This window comes from Choristoneura fumiferana, chromosome 30 (genome assembly GCF_025370935.1).
Source record: "Choristoneura fumiferana chromosome 30, NRCan_CFum_1, whole genome shotgun sequence".
Lineage (NCBI taxonomy): Eukaryota > Metazoa > Arthropoda > Insecta > Lepidoptera > Tortricidae > Choristoneura > Choristoneura fumiferana.
This window is the reverse complement of record NC_133501.1, coordinates 7,245,733-7,270,279: the sequence shown is the minus strand read 5'-3', so window position 1 is coordinate 7,270,279 and position 24,547 is coordinate 7,245,733. Positions and strand designations below refer to the sequence as shown.

Sequence of the window (24,547 nt, the reverse complement as noted above, 5' to 3'; positions counted from 1 at the left end):
TGAACTTTTCGGCTCCAACTGCCACTTCAACGAGCTAATTTAGAATAGAATAGATAGAAGAAATGACTTTATTCATCCACAACACAGAATATCATAACAAGATTTAAAATATACATATAATTATCATCATTAAAGTTAAACTACAAAGTTAAAAACTATTGATACTTTAAACCAATCAAAATGTTTCGAAAAGAAGAAGTGAAGTAGTATTTATGAGAAATCATACAAAATTTATTGGATATATATATATATATGCAGCATGCACATACCCACACCAGGCCGCACACATATGTATACGAGTGTCTGTACGTACATACTTACATAAAACCTATATATAAATGTGAAAATACACAACGTGCAGCCATGTGTTGTGGAAAGAAAGGGCGCTGACTCAGCAATAAAGTGCGGAGCCGCAGCGCTGATATTCTGCAGAACCAGTACAGAAGAGGTCAATGAAAGATATGGTGCGTGCAAACACAAACAAACGCGATCATTGGTCGTATTAAATTATACGAACAAGTGATAGTAAATAAAAAATAAAATAAAAGATGGAATGTGACAGGGCCAATTACAAATTAACAATTAGTGATATAGCAACCTAAATGTATAATATATATAATATAATAGTTGCAATATATAATTTTAAAGAACTGAGGAAGGAAGGAGGAAGCCATGGAACAATATAGGTAGCAAGGGGCTTCAGGTGTGTTTCTGCATATTTAACAAAATATTCACGGAGCTTGATTCTAAAAGTGTACTTAGCTTTGAGATCACGTAGTGTGGGGTATGTTTGTTCCAACATTTAGTAGCACTAATTCGCTTGGATATGTCAGTGACACTCGTTCTTAGAATAGAACAGAAGACATTTATTCACATTCACAAAAACACACAAATACAACAATTACCAACAAACACAAATAAAACAAAAACAAAAAAAGAAATACAAAATTAAAATACATGATTTTGTGTGTCGCCGCAAAAGTGAAACGGCTGCTGACTCAGCATTATGCTGAGGCGTTAGACGCCTGCAGCGCTGATATTCTGTCAGATAGAACCGTCTGTGACTCACGGAATGACACACAAATATACTAATATAAATAAAATTTAGAAATATAAATATTTTTAATTGTAAGTAAACAAGAATTAAATGAACTACAATAAACAATAAGTAAAAAACAAGGGACAAATAAGTCCTCTTCTTCTCCGTATCTACTAATGATTATGCTAGGGTCCATGCCGCCCGAAAGAATAATGGGCTTTACAATACAATACAATACAAAGACTTTATTGTACACCAGAAATAGTAAGCGATACAGAAAACAGATACACAGAGAGAAAATTACAAGGTAAGCATTAGGCGGGCGGGGGGGTTTACTTGCTGGACTGGTGTGCAGGGCTACATATTTCACGCTGGCAGGTGCAACTTTTCATAGATACATTTTGAAAATATGCGTATGTTAACTACGAAACATTTGCAACGCAAACCTGTCAAACCTGTCAACTTTAATCTTCTGTCAAGACTTACCGACAAATCTACAAATAAATATCGATTAGGAAAAATAATTCTTGTTTCATAAAATAACTATCATTCATTTTAGATACAAATAGTAGATTGTCACTCGATATTATGTTACTGATAATAAGGAATATTAGGCAAAACTCTGCGCAGGGGGCGACACTAGCACAAACTGTAAACAAACCGCCGTGACAACGTCAGTTCTCTTTATAGTTTGTGGCCATGACGGTACATTATATGATATACATAATAGTAACAAAATAACATGTTAATTTACATAGATAGTAACGATAGAGCTATATTTCCAAAAAAAGGACATGACATAAAAGACATTTAAAACATTAAAAAAAAAACTGTTTACGATTTGTGCTATAAATAGTGCTGTATTCTGACGGCAGAACATTGCAGTAATGTTCCCTATGGTCACGTTTTTTATCGATACCATTGGCAACGCGCGGAACCGACTGCTGCTGGGGGAGGCAATGGATTCATCCAGCCACACTCACTTGATCCTGGTGACGAACTTGCACTCTCGGCAGATGAAGCGCAGCGCGTGCCGGAGCTCGTGGCAGCGCAGCGTGGAGCGCCGCTGGAATCGCACGCCGCACACCTCGCACGGGAACCGACCCGCGCTCTGACAAACCATCAACAAACTCGCGATCAAACACTAAAAACAACTGCAAGAAGAAGAAGAGAGGAGTGGAGAAGAGGAGAGAGGGGCAGGGAGGGGAGAGGAGATAGGGAAGTAGAGAAGATTTCGGTGAAAAAGAATCATCATCATGTCAGCCGAAAGACGTCCACTGCTGGACTGCCTCCCCCAAGTTTCTCCACTCAGACCGGCACAAGTGCTTTCCGCATCCACCGCAATCTTAACCGGGTCGTCGCTCCATCTTGTTGGAGGCCTACCGACAGCTTGTCTCCCGGTCCGTGGACGCCATTCGAGGACCTTCTGACCCCATCGGCCATTAGTCCTGCGAGCAATATGCTTCGCCCACTGCCATTTCAGTTTCTCGATTCTTCGACTATGTCGGTAACTTTAGTTCTACTGCGGATATCATTATTTCTGTTTCTGTCCCGCAGATAGTCTCCTAGCATAGACCTCTGACCATAGCCCTTTGAGTGACTTTGAGCTTCCTCATGAGGCCCATCGTTAGCGCCCACGTCTCAGATCCGTATGTCATCACTGGCAACACACACTGGTCAAACTTTTGACTTCAAACACTGCGGTAATTTGGACGAACAGACACTGCGAAAAAGAATACTCTGCCTAAAATCCTACTGTTTTGATTTTGATTCAGACTCACCGGACCATGTCTGAGCAAGTGGTTCTGATAGGATGTGGGCTGGTCGAATCCTTTCCGCACTCCTGGCAGGAGAAAGCTGCGGGCCTCTTCTTGCTGGCGCTGAACTGCCGCCAGTCTGCTAACTGCTGCTCCTGTAACATCATCATATCTGCTGTAGGACGTCCACTGGTAGACATAGGCCACCCCCACAGACCTCCAGTTGCCTCGGTTGGAAGCGGCCTGCATCCACTGTGAACCCGCGACCTTAACCAAGTCATCCCTCTATCTCGTTGATGGACGTCCTATGCTGCGATTGCCGATCCGCGGTCTCCACTCGAGATCCTTTCGGCCCCAACGGCCATCTGTTCTCCGTGTTATATGGTCTGCTCATGGCCCCTTCATCCAGCTAATCCACTTCGCTATGGTAGAGACCCTCGTTCTTCTATGTATTCCTCATTTCTGATTCGATTCCGTAATGACAATACAATGACATTTTTTTTAAACAGAAGCCTATTTCTAAATCTAAATTTCGAAATCATGTTAATTTTGGTGAAAAAGGTGATCAGACGTCTAAAAGCCCCGAATTATAGATGAATGTGTTATTGATTCAACACAGTGGGATGCAAGAATTAATGAAGCACAATTCAAAAATCTTACCTTAGTTAGAATTTCAACATCCACATTCAACTCCTTTTCAAGCTCAGCAACATCAAATTAGGCTGGTATTTATTCGTCGGAGACAAAACCCGGATTCTCCGTTTCTTCAATTTTTTATTTTTATTAATCAGCTCCTTATTCCTCTTTCTTGTCAGCCTCTTTTGCACCTCAACCTTGTCTGTTGGTATAAGCACTTGTACTATTTTTATTTTCTTACCTATTTCCTGGACTTCATCTGATTTATCATTATCATCAAATAGTTTTTGATCATCGTCTATGGGTGAATGACTGTGTATATCATAAACTAGTTTTTGATCATCATCTATGGGTGAATGACTGTGTATAACATCAACTAGTTTTTGATCATCGTCTATGGGTGAATGACTGTGTATACCATCAACTAGTTTTTGATCATCGTCTATGGGTGAAAGACTGTGTATACCATCAACTAGTTTTTGATCATTGTCTATGGGTGAATGACTGTGTATACCATCAACTAGTTTTTGATCATCGTCTATGGGTGGATGACTGTGTATGTCATCAACTTGTTTTTGATCATCGTCTATGGGTGAATGACTGTGTATATCATCAACTAGTTTTTGATCATTGTCTATGGGTTTACGACTGTGTTCATTTGTGTCTAAACCAAATAGCTCAAATTCATCTTCAAATATAGTTTCTTTAACAGCTATGGAAGGGATATCACTAACTCCAAGAGAATAGATACTCGTATCATTGACTTCGACTTGAGATGGCGCTAACGTGAACACGAGATTGTGTGAGAGGCGATCTATGGTTTCTATGTAATCCATGGTTATCTGTAAGAAAATAAATTAACAATACTAGCTGTTAAAGCCGTGGTGGCCGAGTAGTGTGACCTAAGATATGGCCTCTCAAGAAAGGATCGTCAGTTCAAGCCCCAGCCAGCACCTTTTATATTCTTGGAGCATTTCGAGTTGTGATTTTCCTTTTGTACTTAATGACAGTAAGTTAATTTAACAAAGTAAAAGTTCTTTTGTTTCTCTAATAATATTCAATATTTTACACCGCAGCAGTTTAACTTTATTTCCGAAATCATATTTTTCCATCTTATCCTGTCCCATAACTCAGAAGACATCACTGATACCTACACTTTGTAACAAAAATGTTTGGAATACTATTAGGATGCTTAGGTGATGTGCCATGAAGAAATTGCCTTAAAACTGTGAAAATTCCTGACTTTTAGTGGATTTGTAACCCATAAAATCATAGTTTAATAAGTAACTCAGGAGACGTTGCCATGGCATCAAGCTACACCAAAAAGTTGATTGACCCTATAAATATCTATAAATATTTTTTTTTTAAATAAATTAAATATCACGGGACAATTCATACCAATTGACCTAGTCCCAAAGTAAGCTTAGCAAAGCTTGTGTTTATGAGTACTAAGCAACGGATAAATATAATTATATAGATATTGATACATATTAAACACCCAAGACCCGAGAACAAACATTCGTATTTTTCATACAAATGTCTGCCCCGACACGGGAATCGAACCCGGGACCTCAAGCTTCGTAGTCAGGTTCTCTAACCACTAGGCCATCTGGTCATCTAAATTTATATGGTGGGCCTTAGGAGGATAGAGATTATTTGTATTGTATGGACCTTGTCGTGATGCTGTCTACGCAAGCAGTCCTGCGCGCGCCGGCAGCGGTCACGGAACGCTGCACTCTTGGCGAGCTGGACGCCGCACATTGCACACAGCTGCTGAGGAAACCCATCGTGCGGTAGCATCTGGAAGGTCCGCAGATAAATTTCAATTTGTGCTACACAGCAGTTTATTTTTTTTTAACACCTGACAAAAATTCAACAGCAAAATCATTGTGAAGAAATATTATCCGGGCTGCTATAAAAAAAATGGCCTGCATGCGAATCGAAAACTAGTAATTTATAGCTTTCATTTTTAATTTTATAATCCAACTATGTTTTGCCCGCGACTTCGTCCGCGTGGAATAGTAACTTTGGGAAGTATTTAATTTATTTAGGATAGCTATTCTGTCAATAAAAGCACATAGAAACTTCAGCGGCTTAATGAAAATTACCTGTTTTAGGAGGTACATTGTTATAAACTATTTATTTTGTTCTTTAATTTATAATCCAATTAGAAATTTAATAGCAAATCGAGTCATAGATGAATAACACTTACTGGATATCCCGTAATACATTCATAAGCCTCAGCAAGCTGGTTTTTGTGTATATCGAATAAATTACAATCAGTTGCGAGACAACCACGACAACACATCAATTCAGAAGACGATTTTCCCATTATATTATTGTTTAACCGGTTACTTTCGTAAAAAAATGATCAAAGGTTTCACTTATACATAGTCCTTGGTCATTATATTCTCCGACTTCTCCGAGATTTCTGTATATTTCTGCACATTTTCTATGCAACCCAAGTAATGTGCCATTGTGCCAAGTAATAACAAAACATATAATAGTAAAGTATATAATTAATAGTAAAGTACTCTGTGAAGGTGAACAAAACAACCATCAACCATAGTCAATTCAATTTGACAATTAGTTTTTTTTTTGGCTCGCGGTTGCGCATCCGCCACAGACTACGAATAAATTATTATTATTTGTAGCAGGGCTTGTTAACGTTACCAAATTCACACTATAAGTAACGTTAAATAACGGTAAAAATCATAAAAATACTAATGGAGCTACATAGTACTACCGCAGCCGCACCACCAGAAGCAGCCGGCTACATAGTACTGCCGCAGCCGCGCCACCAGAAGCAGCCGGCTACATAGTACTGCCGCAGCCGCGCCACCAGAAGCAGCCGGCTACATAGTACTGCCGCAGCCGCGCCACCAGAAGCAGCCGGCTACATAGCGCTGGCTACATTGACGATTTTGTTACAACATTATGGCGGTGCACCTGTGTTGCCGATTCTAGACAAATAAAAAATATGCACTTGTTCAGTTTCTTCTTTTTCTCTAACCAACACCCTGGAGTATGACAGTGGTATGACAGTGTGTCACACTAAAACGGCTAGTCGTATTTGGATGAAATTTGTTATCTAGATAGCTGGATTTCTGGGATAACACACTGGCTCTTTTCATTCCGATATTCCCACAGAATCGGAGTAATATTCAAAATTTTCAACCGCTAGGATTAAATCCACAAGTCAAGGGTATAAATATATATATGTGTTACCAAGACGTAAAAAATATCTTTATGCCACTTACCATAACTACCATAAGATATACGGAACGGCTACGGAACCCTATCCTGGGCGTGTACGACATGCTCTTGGCCTGTTTTTTTTACACAAACTTTACTAGGTACAATATTATGCAAACCCATTATCACAACCAAAAAAAGTCCGTACTCTTTATTTACCTTCTTTGAAATCAGATATACGTTACTCTATTTCTTCTTATAAAAGTTGGCAACCCTAGGACCCCGGGACACCCTCCGCCCAGGAGTGACGATCTGCGAAAGGCTGCTGGTAGAAGCTGGAGGCGTGTTGCCGAGGACAGGGCGCAGCGCTCTTGGGGGAGGCCTATGTTCAGCATTGGACTGCTATAGCTGATGATGATGATGATGATTTCAATTATAGCTTCTTAATTAATTACGCGCGCGAAGCTACGGGTAAAATCTAGTTCTGTATATAATTTACTAATGTTTACCCGCGACTCCGCGTAAATTTCGGTTTTCACTATCCCGCGGGAACTATGCAATTCTCCGGGATAAAAACCATCCTATGTCCTTCCCCGGGACTCTAACTATCTGTATACTGAATTTCATCTAAATCGGTTCAGCGGTTTAGACGTGATGAAGTAACAAACAAACAGACTTACAAACTATCACATTTATTATATAAGTGATCGAGTTTAGTAGGATTTCGAAACTGCATACTTATCAGAGTTATCAGTAGACATGCAAATCTATATCAGCCATACAAAAGAGATTTGATTAGATAGTCGAATATCAACAGATACTTATTTGGAGCGCGTGTACAGGGTGTCCAGGATTATTTGAGACACATTCATATTAGAATAATTTATTGAATCAGGCGTTAATTTGCGGAGGTCCATATCAATGAACTAAAATAATCTCTTTGCTCACCTGCGACCTTATAGCTAAGTCTACGCAAAAAACATGTTCATGCAGTTCCTCCGCCTCCATACTGTAAGAACACACACAAACCCATTTATCACCACTACACTACAACGCGTTTCGAGCTCAACCAAAGTTATCCTCAGAGCAACACAACCGTTCACTATGCCACCAGATTTGCTCACAAATTGTTACTTTGCTATAAATACTTACCTACATGTTACAAAAAATAAAAAAGAGATATTCTTACTTAGAAATACTACCAAAATTTTTATGGCTTTCGCATTTACACGGAACCCTCAGTGCGCGTTCAACTCCCACAAGACCAGTTCTTTTTAACCCCCGACGCGAAAAGAGGGGTGTTATAAGTTTGACCGCTATGTGTGTCTATCTGTGGCACCGTAGCTCTTAAACGGGTGGACCGATTTGAATGGTTTTCTAGCGATGCTTAGACACGTTTCATCAAAATCGGTTCAGCCGTTTTTGAGATATTAAACTTTGAAGTGAGCAAGTCCCAACTTTTTGTTCGTTATTGTAATGAATATTGACTCTTGTGGTCCCTTGAGGTGTGTGAGAGCCCCATGTCCAACAGTGGACGTCCTACAGCAGATACGATGATGATGATGGGGCCCCTTGAGGTGCTTGTCTCGCGATTTTCGCCCCACATTATCTCCTAAGGACACCCTGTTTATTTATATAGAACACGCACAAACGCGTGAGTTCCCCTTAAAATGTGTGGTGTTGCTATATTTATAAATAATCCCGCACTAGCTGTCGCTTTGAGAGCAGAACTAGAGAATGAGGGCTATCGCGTATGAATTCGCCACTAGAGGCGCTAGTGTAGCGTGAGGTCTCCGAAATGTCAAATCTCATAGTTTTTGGTGAGCTACGCAGGTTTATTTATAATTAGAATAATTTTGTGAATATTTTGCAATATCTGAAATTAATTATGGCAAATATGCGTTCCGGGGCAATGAATGTCTGTGTTTTGAGACAGTTTTGTCTTTCGGAAACCTTTGTCCTCCCTTTTTTTCCGAACAAAACGGGGACTATGCAACACTGTGGCATGCTCGATATTTTTATGGTACGGTTTTAAGGTGTATTAAATATGATTTTAATCTAAACTTTGTTTTCATGCCCGTAATAACAGACTTTGAAAGCCATACTTAAAAACCTCACGCAACAGTGCGCCATCTAGTGAGACAAAAAACGATAGCCCTCATTGTGTAAGATATGGCCTGGATCTTGCGACTTACCGCTTCAATCCTACCGCAGCCACGTCCGAGGGTCCTGGTCGAGGATCGGGGTTGCCGGCAAATCAGTCCATCAATCCTTATCACATGCACTATTTTCCAGTCAATGAAAGGGGAACTTTAAAACTATTTAAACACAATTTGCAAGCACTTGATTTTGGTGCATGCAGACGCGGCGATGGCGGTTTAGCGACTAATTCAGCTCAGCAGTTCCTTGTTTTGGCCACACTAAATGGCCGGCGGTGGCGCTAGTGTCGCGCCGAAGAACCATTTCCCACGTAAATGGTGCGTTCCGATTTACACAGTTTGTCGTAGACCCAGTATTAAATAAAAGGCAAAAGAAACGAATAATATTAACCAAATTGTGTCGCATTATGTACTCACTCACACAAAAAAAAGAGAATTTATTTTATGAAATAGAAATTAACTGTTAAGGTACGGAACAGCAATAAGAAAATGAAATTATTTTACTAAAGGAATTAGAGTCAGTCGGCGTGAGGGCCCCAACTTTTTTTTTAATTCTTTATTTTTTTTATTCAACTGGATGGCAAACGAGCAAGTGGGTCTCCTGATGGTAAGAGATCACCACCGCCCATAGACAACTGCAACACCAGGGTATTGCAGATGCGTTGCCAACCTAGAGGCCTAAGATGGAATACCTCAAGTGCCAGTTATTTCACCGGCTGTCTTACTCTCTACGCCGAAACACAACAGTGCAAGCACTGCTGCTTCACGGCAGGATTAGCGAGCAAGATGGTGGTAGCAATCCGGGCGGACCTTGCACAAGGTCCTACCACCTGCAAAAGCTGTCGCTTTGAGAGCAGAACTAGAGAATTAGGTATCTGTAAGAACTAAAATGTAGGACTGTTTCTATATGGCCTGGGTCTTGCGACTACCGCTTCAATCCTACCGCAGCCACGTCCGAGGGTCCTGGTCGAGGATCGGGGTTGCCGGTAAATCAGTCCATCAATCCTTATCACATGCACTATTTTCCAGTCAATGAAAGGGGAACTTTAAAACTATTTAAACACAATTTGCAAGCACTTGATTTTGGTGCATGCAGACGCGGCGATGGCGGTTTAGCGACTAATTCAGCTCAGCAGTTCCTTGTTTTGGCCACACTAAATGGCCGGCGGTGGCGCTAGTGTCGCGCCGAAGAACCATTTCCCACGTAAATGGTGCGTTCCGATTTACACAGTTTGTCGTAGACCCAGTATTAAATAAAAGGCAAAAGAAACTCACTCACACAAAAAAAAGAGAATTTATTTTATGAAATAGAAATTAACTGTTAAGGTACGGAACAGCAATAAGAAAATGAAATTACTAAAGGAATTAGAGTCAGTCGGCGTGAGGGCCCCAACTTTTTTTTTTAATTCTTTATTTTTTTTATTCAACTGGATGGCAAACGAGCAAGTGGGTCTCCTGATGGTAAGATATCACCACCGTCCATAAACATCTGCAACACCAGGGGTATTGCAGATGCGTTGCCAACCTAGAGGCCTAAGATGGGATACCTCAAGTGCAAGTAATTTCACCGGCTGTCTTAATCTCAACGCCGAAACACAACAGTGCAAGCTCTGCTGCGATAGGATTAGCGAGCAAGATGGTGGTAGCAATCCGGGCGGACCTTGCACAAGGTCCTACCACCATTATTTTTCCATGATAAATTGGCAACAATAGAATACAATCCTCATTCCGACGAAATGTAAATTAAGTAGCTGGCAACATTTAATTTTATACCTATTCGGTTAATTCCCTAATGACGTCTTGTTTTGATCGCTGGACTGGTATCATTCTCGTTTATACATATGTATGTCACGTACGCTCTTTTCTTTATGCTCTTTATCGTATAAAAGGAGAATACCTACGACGCTGTAGTCTAGATTATACTTGAAGCCAGCGTGTGTAAGTGCTCTGTGATTGTGAATTAAGATATTAAGTTATTTATACAACCTTTTCATCATTTCTGATAGGTAGGTTATTCTGTTTCTGCTAATTTACTTAAGTAATTTTTTTACCAAGTTTAGTAAGTACCTATTTTACTGAGTTTACAGGGTTAAATTTATCAAGCTACATTCGGCAGTAAGCCCTAAATATTGCCTTGCCTTATAAACTTGCCGATAGGCAATATTTAGGGCTATCGTTTCTGACGCACGCGATCGCAATCAAATGACAGGTTTCCCCATACAAAAACTGGCATTTGATTGCGATTGCAAGCGTCAGAAACGTGGCAATACGGCCTCAGGTAGTACAATGTCAAGATCGTAAAATAACCAGGTGGTAGAATGTTAAGGTCGTAAAATAACCAAGTAGTGCAGTGTTTCTTAAACTTTTTGCAGTCACGGACCACTTTCACAATTTAAACAATTCCACGGACCCCTGTCAAAAAAATCTCGGAAATTTCCTAATACATATATGTTTACAGACCCGTATACACACTTTCCTCTATGGAGAGATTTACTGCGCACTCCTGATACACATGCAACGGACCCCTAAGGGGTCCGTGGACCCCACGTTGAGAAACCCTGAAGTAGTAGAATGTCAAGGTCGTAAAATAACCAAGTAGTAGGGACCTCAAGCTTCGTAGTCAGGTTTTCTAACCTGTTAGTAACCATTTTCTTGTTGGCAGATTCACCATGAGCGGATTCCGCAGACAGCAGAGCGAGGAAGAGAGCGGGTGGGAGACGTTTGCCAAGGTTGCCGTCGGCGTCACGGCCGCTGCAGTGGGGGTAAACTTTTGAAATTATTTATTTATTTTTAAACTAGTATCCACTGGCGGCTTTGGCACACGTAAATCATTAAATCCAGGAACTGAATTGAAATATCGGGATTTTTAAAAATTCCCGTGTGAATTCTCGAAAATTTAATCGCGGGTTTCGTTGTCAAAAACAATCATGTCAAATTTCATGGCTAAGCCCAGCGGTTGTTGTTTTGAGATTTAATCCCTATCCCGTGGGAAATTCGGAATAGATAGATAGGTAGATAGAATCTTTATTCAAAACAGCATACAAAGCTCAAAGTATACAAATATAACATAATACCATAAAATATACAATAATACCTTTTAAGTTAAAACTAGCACCAAAATAAACTTTACTTGTTATTCTTTTGTTTTTTAAGGCCTATTTTGTACAGGTGCATACAATATTTTATCTACATCCATCTATTAAATCCTCTATCATGTGTTCAAGGACCATTGAGAATGACCTGCACTAACTCTAACTAGGTAGGTATGTCTGCCCCACGAGCTGCGCGCGCGACGGCCTGCGCGACATGAACGCCACCCTACTGCACCGTACTGTAATGATGTATGAAACCATTACGATACAGCCGTGTTCATAATAGAATCCAATCTCGTAATGCTGGTCATTATATGTTTTGAACGCATGATTGAGAATTTACTATATGGACGTAGATAAAGAATATTTGTATTGTATTGTATTGTTTTGTTCATGAAAAACACACTCCTAACACATCTCTGGTAGAAACGGAGCCTTTTATGCAGTGTTTGTATTTACTCAACTCTCGTGACAATACCTTGTAATAAACGTTACAGATTGGAGCTATAATCGGCGCTGTGAACAAGCTGTCGACAGACACGCAGGAGCAGCCGCACTCTTCTTACACGGTGGACGAGCCTTCTTCAGAAGATGAGGACGACAACACTTCGGTAATAGGCTGAAAAAATCCAAGTAACTATAATATTTTTCACCTATGATGAGTTCGCAGGGCTACTACGAAACTCGAAACTCGAAGTTCGTATCGTACCGTCTCTCTCGCTCTCGTATTAAACAGTATAAGTGTCAGAGGGACCGCATGACACGAACTTCGAGTTTCGAGTTTCGTAGTAGCCCTGCTGTGACGTTTCGAGTTTAACAGTTTTAGAGATGTACCATTTATCGAGTGAACTATCGATTTTTCTAAGAGTTATCAGTGCCTATTTTTGAAGAGGTTGCATTATATTTTGCGTCATTTATAAAAATATATATTTTTCTATCGTATTCGATGGATTTTATTTTATGGACTGATATTGCTGTATATTTAAAAATAACTACAGTTTTACATTTTCTTGATTGTTTATTGCTTCAAAGTAGAAATTATTTTTAAAAAATATTTTGGGAACATAGTATGCGTAATTCGGAAAATTTTCAAGTGTCACAGAACTCATCGTAGATGAAAAATACAATAAGTACCTAGTGCGCTAGTTAGAAAAAAAATCGGACACAAAATTTTACTTAATACACTTATATAGAAATATCTTTATAGAGACGTGTTTATCATGCACCAACAGAAATGCTTCATTTATAAGTCAACGCACGAAGAGCTCTGCAGGGCTACTACGAAACTCGAAAATCGAAGTTCGTATCGTTCCGTCCCTCTCACTCTCGTATTCAATAATGTAAGCGTCAGCGGGACGGTACGATACGGACTTCGATTTTCGAGTTTCGTAGTAGCCCAGCTGGGTGGCTAGTGGAGGGGTGCGTTTGCGCATCTGTCAACTAACAAGCCAATGGCGTGACGGCCGCACGCGCTCCTACGCCCCCCCCCCTCACTGCTCCGCCGCCAATGTGGTCCGTATTTCGCTCACTCTGCAAGTTTGTCGCCAGGAGCTCTTTTTACGTGCGTTGACCTTATTGCCTCTCTCCGGTCAACTGTTTCCAACAGAGATGTGCTGTGCGAAGCTAGGTAAATGAAGCGTTTCTATTGGTTCATAACAAAATCCTTGCGACGCATCCTAGCACATATCTAGTGGAAACACAGCCTTACCCGAGTAAAACCGGGGCTAGAAGGTAGTTACATATATAATTGTTGTAGTTACAGAGAGCCATTGGCTGGACAGTCGCCCATCGAGAATCAATGGCAGTGGTTTCAAATGACGCGTAAGTATTCAAATTAAAAAAAACCGGCCAAGAGCGGAAGGTAAGCGATCTTGATGTGTATTTTTATTGAAAAACACTTTTGAAAAAGAAGTCACAGCAAAGATGTAACAATTAGCAGGGACATATGATCATTTGACACTAACGCCATCTAGCGATACAAACCTTCATTAGAATGATCAATCATATTGGCATTGCCGTGCAATAAGGAAACACTCCTTGTCCTTTTGAACGCCACGTTCGACCACAAACAACAAAAAACGGTTTTTTTGTTGTTTGTGCAAGAGCGTGTCGGACACGCCCAAAATAGGGTTCCGTAGCCATTACGAAAAAATTAAATAATATTTTTCTAAGGATTTCGTATTTTATACGGACTCTTCCAAGTTTGGGTATATTTTATACCTTAGGCTGCTATTTAAGAGTAAAACTACCTACTAATAATTCTCAAGCAAACTTAGCCGTTATAGTTTTCCTTCAAAGTTTGACATACTACCATCCTGAATTTTTGCAATTTTTTCCAACCACCAGTTTAGATTTTAGAGGGGGGGGGGGACGCACGATTTTCATGAAATTTTGAACTTTAAAGTTGAATCTTTCGCAAACAAATCACTGACTCGAAAACTCACATTAGCAAACCCCTAATGGTTTTAAAAGACCTATCCAACGATATCCCACACTATAGGGTTGGATGAGAAAAAAAAATAGATTTCTTTATTGTACCATTTTGTTGGCATAGTTTACATATATATCCGTGCAAAATAACAGCTTTCTAGCATTGATAGTCCCTGAGCAAAGCCGCGGACGGATGGACAGACAGACAGACAGAGTTGGCGAAACTATAAGGGTTCCGTTTTTGCCATTTTGGCTACGGAACCCTAAAAACGGGCCAAGTGTGAGTGGAGCTCGCGCACTAAGTGTTCCGTACGTTGTCTATCTATACATTAGCCATTAGCAAAAAAACGGCAAAAAATCAAGTTTGTTGCATACAACAACCCCTCCCCCCTCTTAAATATATATTTTTCACGCCTCTCCTTCAGAAAAGTAACTTTTCCTCCCTGGCGAGAGGGAGCAAAGTGCCACTTTTCTGTTCAAGGCTTTTCTAAGTGTTTTATATTGCAAATGCCATTTTTTGAAGTTGATAATTGTAAAGCCACGCCATTTTCTATGCTGGTTGTTCTTTAATAATATTTAGATTTTTTTTTCCAGTTTATTAATGCTCGGTGTGAAAAGTTGTATGAGCCACACGGGAGCAAAATTATTTTCATCTTGGGCGTTAACACTTGAATCCCTCATTACGCTCAGGATTCTACTTTAGAATCCTTCACTACATTCTGGATTCAATGTACGCCCTCGCCGTAAATACACCATTTTGCTCCCTTGTGACACAAATAACTATTATTTCACTTCAACTATTTATTTTTAAAGCGATTATACAACTGAACATTCTGTGAGTATTTCAAGCGTCTACCTGTACCCTTAGTGTAAGTTTTCGGTACAAAATACGTGTCGATCGCATTCGCGTTAAAATCTCAATTTGTATGGAAACACGAACAGCGCCTCTAGCGGAACGTTTGCGATGTTCGTGTTTCCATACAAATTGAGATTTTAACGCGAACGCGATCGAGACGTATTTTGTAACCGAAAACTTAGACTAAGAGCACTGTTACCGTTAGTAATATCAAGCAAAAACCGGCAAAACAATCACGTCACGTTTGCTGTATGGGAGCCTCCCTTAAATATGAATATTATTCCGTCTCCTAAAAATCTAAACCGGTGGGTGGAAAAATTTGAAAAAATTCAGGATGATAGTAAGTAAGTATATCAAGTTCTTGGTATATTAAGTTTTCTTGAGAATTATTAGTAGTTTAAGAGTAAATAGCAGCCTAAGATATAAAATATATCTAAACTTGGAATATTCCGTACAAAACACGAAATCCTTAGAAATATATTACTTAATTTCGGGCGTGTCCGACACGCTCTTGGCCGGTTTTTGTTATTCTGGCAGCATGTTGTACGGTTGTGTTGCTCTGAAGATGAACTCTGGTTGAGTTCGAAACGGTCAGTGTAGTGTGGGGGGGGGGGTGATAGATGGGTTTGTGTGATTTGTGGCTGTTCTTACAGACGGAGATGGTGGAACTGCATTAACACGCATATTTTGCATAAACTTAACCATCATAAAGATCGCGGATGAACAAAGAAATTCTGTAAGCTCATTGATATGGACCTCCGCAAAGTAACATCTGATACAATAAACGTTTTATGAGTACTTATAATTTTTTTTCAGTTTCCACCCACAAATCAGTAATATTAACGGTCTGCTGGACGACATATACCGGCGCTACATAGAATTAAAGGACAAAGAATTCGATGAGCATTATACAGTGTTCCAGACGATATTCTGGCGGCTCCACGAGCTGATGAAGGAAGTCGACCCTTATTACAAGAGGTATTCGAGTACGGTAAGGAATTGCAAATATATATTTTTTATAAATAATCTAGCATCATCCCTTCACAAAATCTTCATACTATTAGTCAATATTTTTAATTTTAACTTTAATTTAAAATATATAAATGAATTATTTAGCTTCTAATATTATAAAATTCTCGTGTCACAGTGTTTGCAACAAAACTCCGAAACAGCTTGACCTATATCATATATATATTTTTTTCTATATTCGGTAGGTCTGAGAATAGGACGTAGATTAATTCTACATATGAAGTATGATGAAGTATATATGAAGCTTGTACACAAAGCATAATGTTTTATGATAGTGGCATTTAGGGGTAGCTTTCGTTACGCTGCTTCTAAATGTTGGAATGACTTCCTCCAGTAAGAAGTAGTGGGTCCCTGACAGACTTTCAAAGACGTTGTAAGGCCTGGTCACTTGGTTTGCAGAATGGGGAGGAATGGGGAAGATGATTTTCCTCTTTTCTTTTGATTGAGTTATTGTGATGTGATGTCTTCATGTAAAAAAATCACCAATGTATGTAAAAAAAATGCGCATGTGAATTGATGGTATTTATTAGGGTTATGGTTTATGGGGGCGACTGAAAAACAGCGTCTGTTGGCCAAGGGACTTTGTTCAGCAAGGCGCAGGCATAAGCTGAGTCGCTTTCCCTTTTGATAGTTTGATTGTACTTATTATTTGTTATGTACCTATGTAGAATTTGTAAGCAAACTATTAAATAAATATCTTTTATTATTATTAGTGGAAGCATTTTACATTTCCACTGAACGTAGATATAGTTAGTGTTTAGTTTTGTTACTAAGGGATATACATCCCCCATACATCCCTGTATTATTACTTTTTTTAGTATTTTTTTCTTTAATTTTATACTGTAGTTTTCACGTACTTTTTTTGGAATTATTTTATTTTTAAGTAATGACTTTCTGCCAAGTTTCTTGCGGCGCATTCTTCTTGGCAATGATGGTCTTTCCGAAAGCGCTGGTAGTTTAAAAAATGACGTGTTAAATTTCTCATTGCGGCCTATTTACCGAATAAATGATTTGAACTTTAATTTAATCCTCGCATATGTCTGATGAGAGCCGAGAAGATCGTCACACCTATTCGATTTAATTTTTTTTTGTCGAATATAAACCATTGACAATTTTTATCAATATATTATCGAAAATATAAACTGAGACATGGATTCACAGAAAAACCAGAAAAAGAGACCAGCGCTGGGGATTTTCGATATGGTTTCACGGGATACCCGTAAAAGTAACAAATATGGAGTTGAAATAAAAAATACAAAAAGACTCCAAAAAACCAATCATAATTTGATTGCTTAGTAGCGACATCTCTTGTCTGGGTGAGCGGTTGGTTCCGAAAGAGTGTGACGTCTCTCAATGAGAGCGGAACATAGATGTCGCTAGTGCTGCTGCTTAAGTAGCACAGTAGAAATAAGCAACCTGAGATGTGTATGCATAGGAAAAATTCGTGTCTAGATTCCTGTCCAGCAGTGGTGTAGGGGTTAAAGCACGCATCACGGATTGCTGAGGACCTGCGGGTTCGATTCCCAGTGCTGGTCTCTGTCTGGATTTTCGATTTGGTTTCACAGGATACCCGTAAAAGTAACAAATTTGGAGTTGAAATAAAAAACAAAAAAGACTCCAAAAAACCAATCATAATTATTATCAACTCGTAGGTCGAATTCGCGGGCAGCCACTACGACGGCCTCCGGATCAACAAACCGGACGAGATAGACATCGACATTGTTATCAAGATGCCGGTCAATATACACGAGCACCCGGTGCCGGAGAGGAGCGACGTCATCCTGGAACACAAGACGCCGGGCTACGTCCAGTTAAAGATGGGGAAACAGTTCCAGAACCTTCCCTTTAGGTATACTACATTAACATTTACTTGCTGAGCTGGCAACGTTTCATTTTTGTTAGTTTTTCTCGATTATTACATAAAAATTTAATGAAAATTAAAAATGGGGTCATACATATCATTTTCATTTTTGTTTATTTGTGTTTTTTTTTTGTTTTAACTTTGCTGTATTTGTGTGTCTTTGTGAATGTGAATAAATGCCTTTGTTCTTTCAGTCTAAATTAAAGAAACCGGATTCTGTAGTTAAATTAACTTTTTAATGTTTTTTGGAGCGTTTTATACTTTAAAAAAAAAACTTTTTCACTTCTCATGCTCGTAAAGCTGGTATTTATGCGACATAAAATTACTTTTTATACTCTAGCGCATAAAGTAAAATCTTCGTCTAAGACCAAAGGTAATCAGGTGTCAACAGTCACAAACACAAAAGTTTCTGTATATTTTATTTAATAATTTTTATTTTATGTAAAACTAAAAATCAATAAAACTAAAAGAATATAATTATATAGCAATCTATGAATAATAAAAAGTACCTAGCAAGTGCACTATAATTTCCACTGTTGCTATTTAATTTCCTCCCAATCGAAGTGAAAAACAGAGTGTAAAACTCGAGCATTAAACCCATTTCACATTGCCGTACCGGCTCGTGTGGCTATATGAACGCCTCGGGTAAAATTCTTCATTTAATGCTCTTGTTGTACAATAAAATAATAGAAAATAAAAAAACATTTATTGCCACATCATAATTACCACATAATTACACACTTAGTTGAGTTGAGTACCAATCTCAGCGAATGCTGGACACATGGCGCTGATTTTCAGACCGGCCCCTTTAGCGAAGGCTAGGTAGTTGTAACATTATTATGCTACAAAATCATTATTTGAAGACGTATAGTAAAAAAAAAAAAAAACTAATAATACTATATTTCTCACTTTTTTCTAATGTTACAGGGCTGACTGGCACATAAACATGACGGCTTACAAATGGCTCGATGAAAAGAAGTATCTGTTGCGGTCCAAGTTCTTGTATTGGTTCCGGAGCGTCGTCGATCGAGCGTTGAGTTGCTTCGGCAAGAAACAGCACGGAATATACTTTACTCCAGTGGACACCGTCATGTATACAATAAGGTACTTTGTTCAGTGGCTTTAGTAGGACGACGTATCCCTCAAAAATATGAGTTGTTTGGGGGTTCAAGTAATACGTAATGCAATTTTTGGAGATTTCCCATGTAACGCGCCGTAACATTTTTCTGTACCCCTTCCTAAACGTTACGTAAACACCCAAATGACCTTTTTTTTTAGCTTTTCTTTAGCCGTTTTCCGAATATAGTTGGCATTTTTGGCACAGTCGCACTGGCAACTAATGCAATAGTAATAATGTTACAAATTTACCACTTTTAACCTATAGTATCGTACTTTCCTGTTACGTAACGCGTTGTTTTTATCCCTCCTTCCGCCACTGTAACGCATCGTAACGTTTTACAAGACCCCCCCTCCCCCAAATTGCGTTACGTAATATTTGAACGCTCCCTTTTGCAATTTCAGGTCCATAAAAGGATGAATTTGTATTTGATAAACTATAGCATTCACTGTAACAGAACATGGAGCATACGCCGTTTGTCTTAAACTAAGCCACGCTTACATCCAAACCATTCTAGAGAACGCTTAAATAGTAAATGCTTGTCAATAACCTAACGAACAAAAAATTGTAAAGCCCCCGACATTGTCACTTCAAAGTTTATTATGTCAAAAACGGCGAACCGATTTTGATAAAACTTCTAACATATTTTCTAAAAAGTCTAAGAACCATCGCTAGAAAACCTGGTTTCAAATAAAAAAAACGCATTCAAATCGGTTCACCCGTTGCGGTGCCAGGAGCTTCGGTGCCACAGACAGACACACATAGCGGTCAAACTTATAACACCCCTCTTTTTGCGTCGGGGGTTAAAAAACTCCAAGCAATTTATCACCGCTTCGCTTGAGTAGTTGTTAAAATGCTTAATATTTATTAATGTATTTTTCACACCTCTCCTTCAGAAAAGTAACTTTTCCTCCCTGTCGAGAGGGAGCAAAGTGCAACTTTTCTGTTCAAGGCTTTTCTAAGCGTTTTATTGCAAATGGCATTTTTTGAAGTTGATAATTGTAAGGCCACGCCATTTTCTATGCTGGTTGTTTTTAATTAAATTTAGATTTTTTTTTCAAGTTTCTTAATGCTCGGTGTGAAAAGTTGTATGAGCCACTCGGGAGCAAAATTATTTTCATCTTGGGCGTTCACATTTGCCCTCGCTGTAAATACACCATTTTGCTCCCTTGTGACAAATAACTATTGTGAGCTTTTAACTGTAATATACTGAGCGGCAAAATATCTCGCCCAAAGTTTGTCACCACCTTTGATTATTTATCTTGACGTTTTTTTACCTAATTTAAATTTATTTTACCTAGTCCGTACAGTACAACACAGAATTTACAAACATACAAAAATATGAATAGGTTAATATAAAAAACGTGAAAAAATAATAAATAGGAATTAAGTTGAAATGTCGTATTTGCAAAAAGAGACCTGGAGCCGACGGTTGAGACGTTTAAACTCACTGTTTTTTTAAAGGACTTCAGGATCTGGCCCCGCTGTGACGTTGATAATAGAAAACGACGAGGGTTTCAAGCTAAACGTGGATTTGGTGCCAGCGCTCAAGTTCCCGGAGGAACGGTGGCCCATATGCAGAGGTTACAGAGCAATACCGGAACAGTGTGAGAAAGGTATAAAACATCCCTTTCTTTGTAGAAACACACAAGGCAAATAATTGATTTTGAGTTTGAGTTTGAGCCATTATTGTTACTCAAATGATAAATGCACAATAATTTTGAGATACTTCCCAATACCTGGTTATTTAATATGCAGTCACCAGCATCATAATCTGACACAAAGTGCGCATAAATATCTGATACGACTCTATTTCTAGGGCCGGTACGACGTATCAGATATTTTGCACGCACGCTGTGGCAGATATTAATGCAGGTGACTGTACGATTGTATTTTTCTAGTATGTCAACTTTAGGAGTATTAAAAGAATATCTCGTTATAGGTTAAAAAACAGTTCGATTCTATCTTTCTACTATATTAACTTAAGGAACATTCACAGAACATATCATGGCGATAAAGCAGAACAATTCGATTGTATCTTTCTACTGTATTAACATGGAGTGTGCACAGAATATCGTACTGAGAGAGAGAAAGATTTATTTACACATATTCTATACACAAGAGAGAAATACGTATGGAAGAGAAAAAAATATATTAAAAAAAACATCGAATACCTAGTATTAATTGTAATTACTAACACTATGGATTCTAAAGTCCGCAATAAATGATTTGTATTGTGTATTGTATTAATTTAGCCCCACTCAGTATAATGTTTCATGCGGTAAGCCGCACCCAAAACTGTTCAGTTGTAGCTTACTAACTTAGAAATTAAAAATCAAGTTGATTTGTCCCTGGTTTTTCTGTGGCGTACAGAGCACGTCACTTCGTTTGTTTTGTGGCTGTGAAGAGGTTAAGATTGTATCTTTCTACTGTATTAACGTACGGAGTGTTCACAGAATACTTCATGGTGGTGCCGAAGGAAAGCAAAGAATTGGGCAACCGTATCGACAAGGACCGGGCCTGGAGGCTCGCGCTGCATGTACAAGAGAGCGAGCTTATGTACAACACTAACCACTTGAGGCAGACTATCCGCTTCGTAAGTATTTAAACTACTAAATATTCTGCGATCTTTGTAAACTGAGTCCCGGATCAGTCCAAAATTTAAGGCTATCTTTTTGTATTTTACAAGATTTTATTTAGAGTCACCTGTCCCGTTGTCTGTCTGTCTGTAATAAAATCTTGCATGTTAAATCGCCAGCCAGGATCGTCTCCTTCGACTTAACTCTTCAACGGTTATTAGCATCGACTTGGAATTCGGTATGCAAATGTAGTTTGGGTGACAATACAAGTACAGTCAGCAAAAAAAGCTTGTATTAAAAATGAAATTTATCTTAATCTGCGTTATTAGTATTATTTTAAACAAAAGACGCTAAAACGCAGGTTTTTTTTATATTCAGCATACAAAAGGTTCATATGCCATCAACATTTCGTTTCTAGATTTTTTCTAATAGTTTCATTTTTCTCCGTTTAGAAGCGGTTTCACCACTTTCTAATATATTCATGTACTAGCTTTTGCCCGCGGCTTCACCCGCTAGGAGTTCGGTTATCCCGCGCTGTTCCCTCGGGAACTGTGCATTTTTCCGGGATTAAAAGTAGCCCATCTCACTCTCTGGCCCATAAACTATCTCTATGCCAAAAATCACGTTCGCATTAATAATATTAGTATGGATTACCACACCACAGACTACGTTTCAGCTATTATAATGTTTCTTACCATTGAAAGTCAAAGTCAAAATATCTTTATTCAATTTAGGCTATAACAAGCACTTATGAATGTCAAAAAAAATCCACCACCGGTTCGGAAAAACCTCTGCTGAGAAGAATCCGGCAAGAAACTCAACGAGGTATATATATTTTTTTAAAACAGATTTACAATATTATTAAATGATATGTATACATCACAAGTATTTAACACAACTTTATTTTTAACACAGTAGGTTCGCTATTTGAAGGGATCGCTAATGCGGATCGGAATTATTTCCAAATTATTTATTATCACATTATCTCTGCATTCCGGGTGGAAGGACCTGAAGCCGAGTTCAAAGACTACAGTATATGCCGAGTTTAGACTTGCAAGAAAAATCGTGCAAGTTGCATTACACTGCTGTGCTCGATTGACCACTACAAACTCGTTGGCTTTACGGCCTCGCAAATTAAATAAATGTTCTCCTCCACAGATCAAGAAACTACGTGACTCCCAAGGCATGAACCAGATTAGTAGTTATTTCATAAAAACACTTTTTTACTTGGAAATCATGCGGCTACCGGACTCGACATATTGGCAAAATAATTCAACAACTCTACTCATAATGATGACAAAGAAACTGGAGCAAGCTTTACGCCTTGGCGAAATACCATATTTTTGGAATAAAGACCTCAACCTACTTTGGGATGTTAATAAGTCTACGTTAACTGGCTTTGCGAACAAACTGAGGGAGTTTATTAGAGTTTTGGAGACCCCTTCGCAGTATAAAGAGGTGGCGAGGTATATGTTGACGAGAGGAGAGTACAACGAGTACAGACATGAGTTGGAGTGGTAAATAAAAATTACATTACAATACATAGAATCTTTATCTTTGTAAAGCATGTTACAAATTATTTAGTTATTTCATTTATTATACGCACACAAACATCACGCCTGTTTTCCCAAATGGGGTAGGCAGAGCACACGAAACGTTACCGCTTCGGAGCCACTTTTAGCAATTTTAGGTTTAAAGTTTGACAAAAAAGGTACAATAGTGACAGGTTGCTAGCCTGTCGCCTACGGTATACCTTAACCTATATCCTCAGTCGCCTCTTACGACATCCACGGAAGAAATGGAGAGGTGTAATTCTAACCCGACACCACACGGTATCATCATTTATTATATTGGGATTGAATATACCTAGTCGTATTCGCTTGTTTCCGAAATACAATAGTACCTAAGCAAAAAAGTACTTTCTTATTTTTATTTATAAGTATATTGATGTAAGTATTGTTTTAAGTATTGATATAATGGATTATTTTGCCTACTTAAATTATTGATTTGTAATAAATGTTATATTGACATGTTGAATAAATTGCTAGGACATTAAATAATAATAATAATATTTTAGAAATCTATAACCCAATACTAATATTTGCATGCTAGAACTGGCTAAGTGTGTGCTAATTAAACCTTAGATTAAGACCATTGTCATCCACACTTAAAGCGAATAAATGAATATGAATATTAAGATTGGTTTTTTGGAATCTTTTTGTATTTTTTATTTCAATTCCAAATTTTTACTTTTACGGTCATCCCGTAAAACCTAAATTGAAAATACAAACTGAAATAAAGATGCACAGAAAAAAACAGAAAAATAAGACCATCACTGGGAATCGAACCCAGGTCCTCGTAGACCATCAGTGGTGTAGCGGTATAGCACGCGGTACGGATTACCGAGGACCTGGGTTCGATTCCCAGTGATGGTCTTATTTTTCTGTTTTTTCTGTGCATCTTTATTTCAGTTTGTATTTTGAATATGAATATATAATTATTAGTGGTTTGACCTATCGCCTCGTAGGCAGAGGGTCGTGGCTTCAAGCCCAGGCTTGCACTTGGAATATCGTGAAACAACGGCAACCTGCATAGGTACATCATCAGTGAAAACATTAAATGGTGTGTATGTGTGTGTGAAGTTCCCAATCCACTGTCCGTCCAAAGCGAATTTTGTCAAAATGTAATTGCGCTTGAGAAAATGAGAACCAAATATCTTATAGTTGTAAATTAATTTAGCTCTAATTGAATTTTGACTATCATTAAGGAAATCCGCAATTTTCGGGTAAGATTTCAG

At 38.7% G+C, this 24,547-nt stretch overlaps 2 protein-coding genes across 6 annotated transcripts in view; one reads left to right on the top strand and one right to left on the bottom strand.

Moving 5' to 3' along the window:
- The window catches only part of LOC141444737 (cyclic GMP-AMP synthase-like receptor), a 34,247-nt gene extending 10,300 nt beyond the window's left edge, over positions 1-23,947 (top strand). For 3 of the 5 annotated variants that reach the window (XM_074110358.1, XM_074110359.1, XM_074110356.1), the window contains exons 6-10: positions 17,846-18,042; positions 18,982-19,158; positions 20,636-20,787; positions 21,628-21,767; positions 22,909-23,947. In XM_074110358.1, coding sequence (XP_073966459.1) covers positions 17,846-18,042; positions 18,982-19,158; positions 20,636-20,787; positions 21,628-21,767; positions 22,909-23,271 — 1,029 coding nt within the window. In that variant the 3' untranslated portion in view covers positions 23,272-23,947. Of the gene's footprint in view, positions 1-10,683; positions 10,793-10,826; positions 10,846-11,448; positions 11,549-12,375; positions 12,490-13,634; positions 13,700-15,980; positions 16,156-17,845; positions 18,043-18,981; positions 19,159-20,635; positions 20,788-21,627; positions 21,768-22,908 lie in introns of those variants that run through there. The other 2 variants (XM_074110355.1, XM_074110357.1) reach the window with 2 other exon arrangements.
- LOC141444754 (uncharacterized) lies at positions 3,759-5,991 on the bottom strand (the record flags this gene model as incomplete). Its single annotated transcript, XM_074110388.1, is given in 3 exon segments — positions 3,759-4,274; positions 5,104-5,232; positions 5,645-5,991. Coding segments are annotated over 3 exon segments (765 nt in total), but the record flags the coding sequence as incomplete, so codon positions are not given.
- Positions 23,948-24,547: the final 600 nt, after the last annotated feature.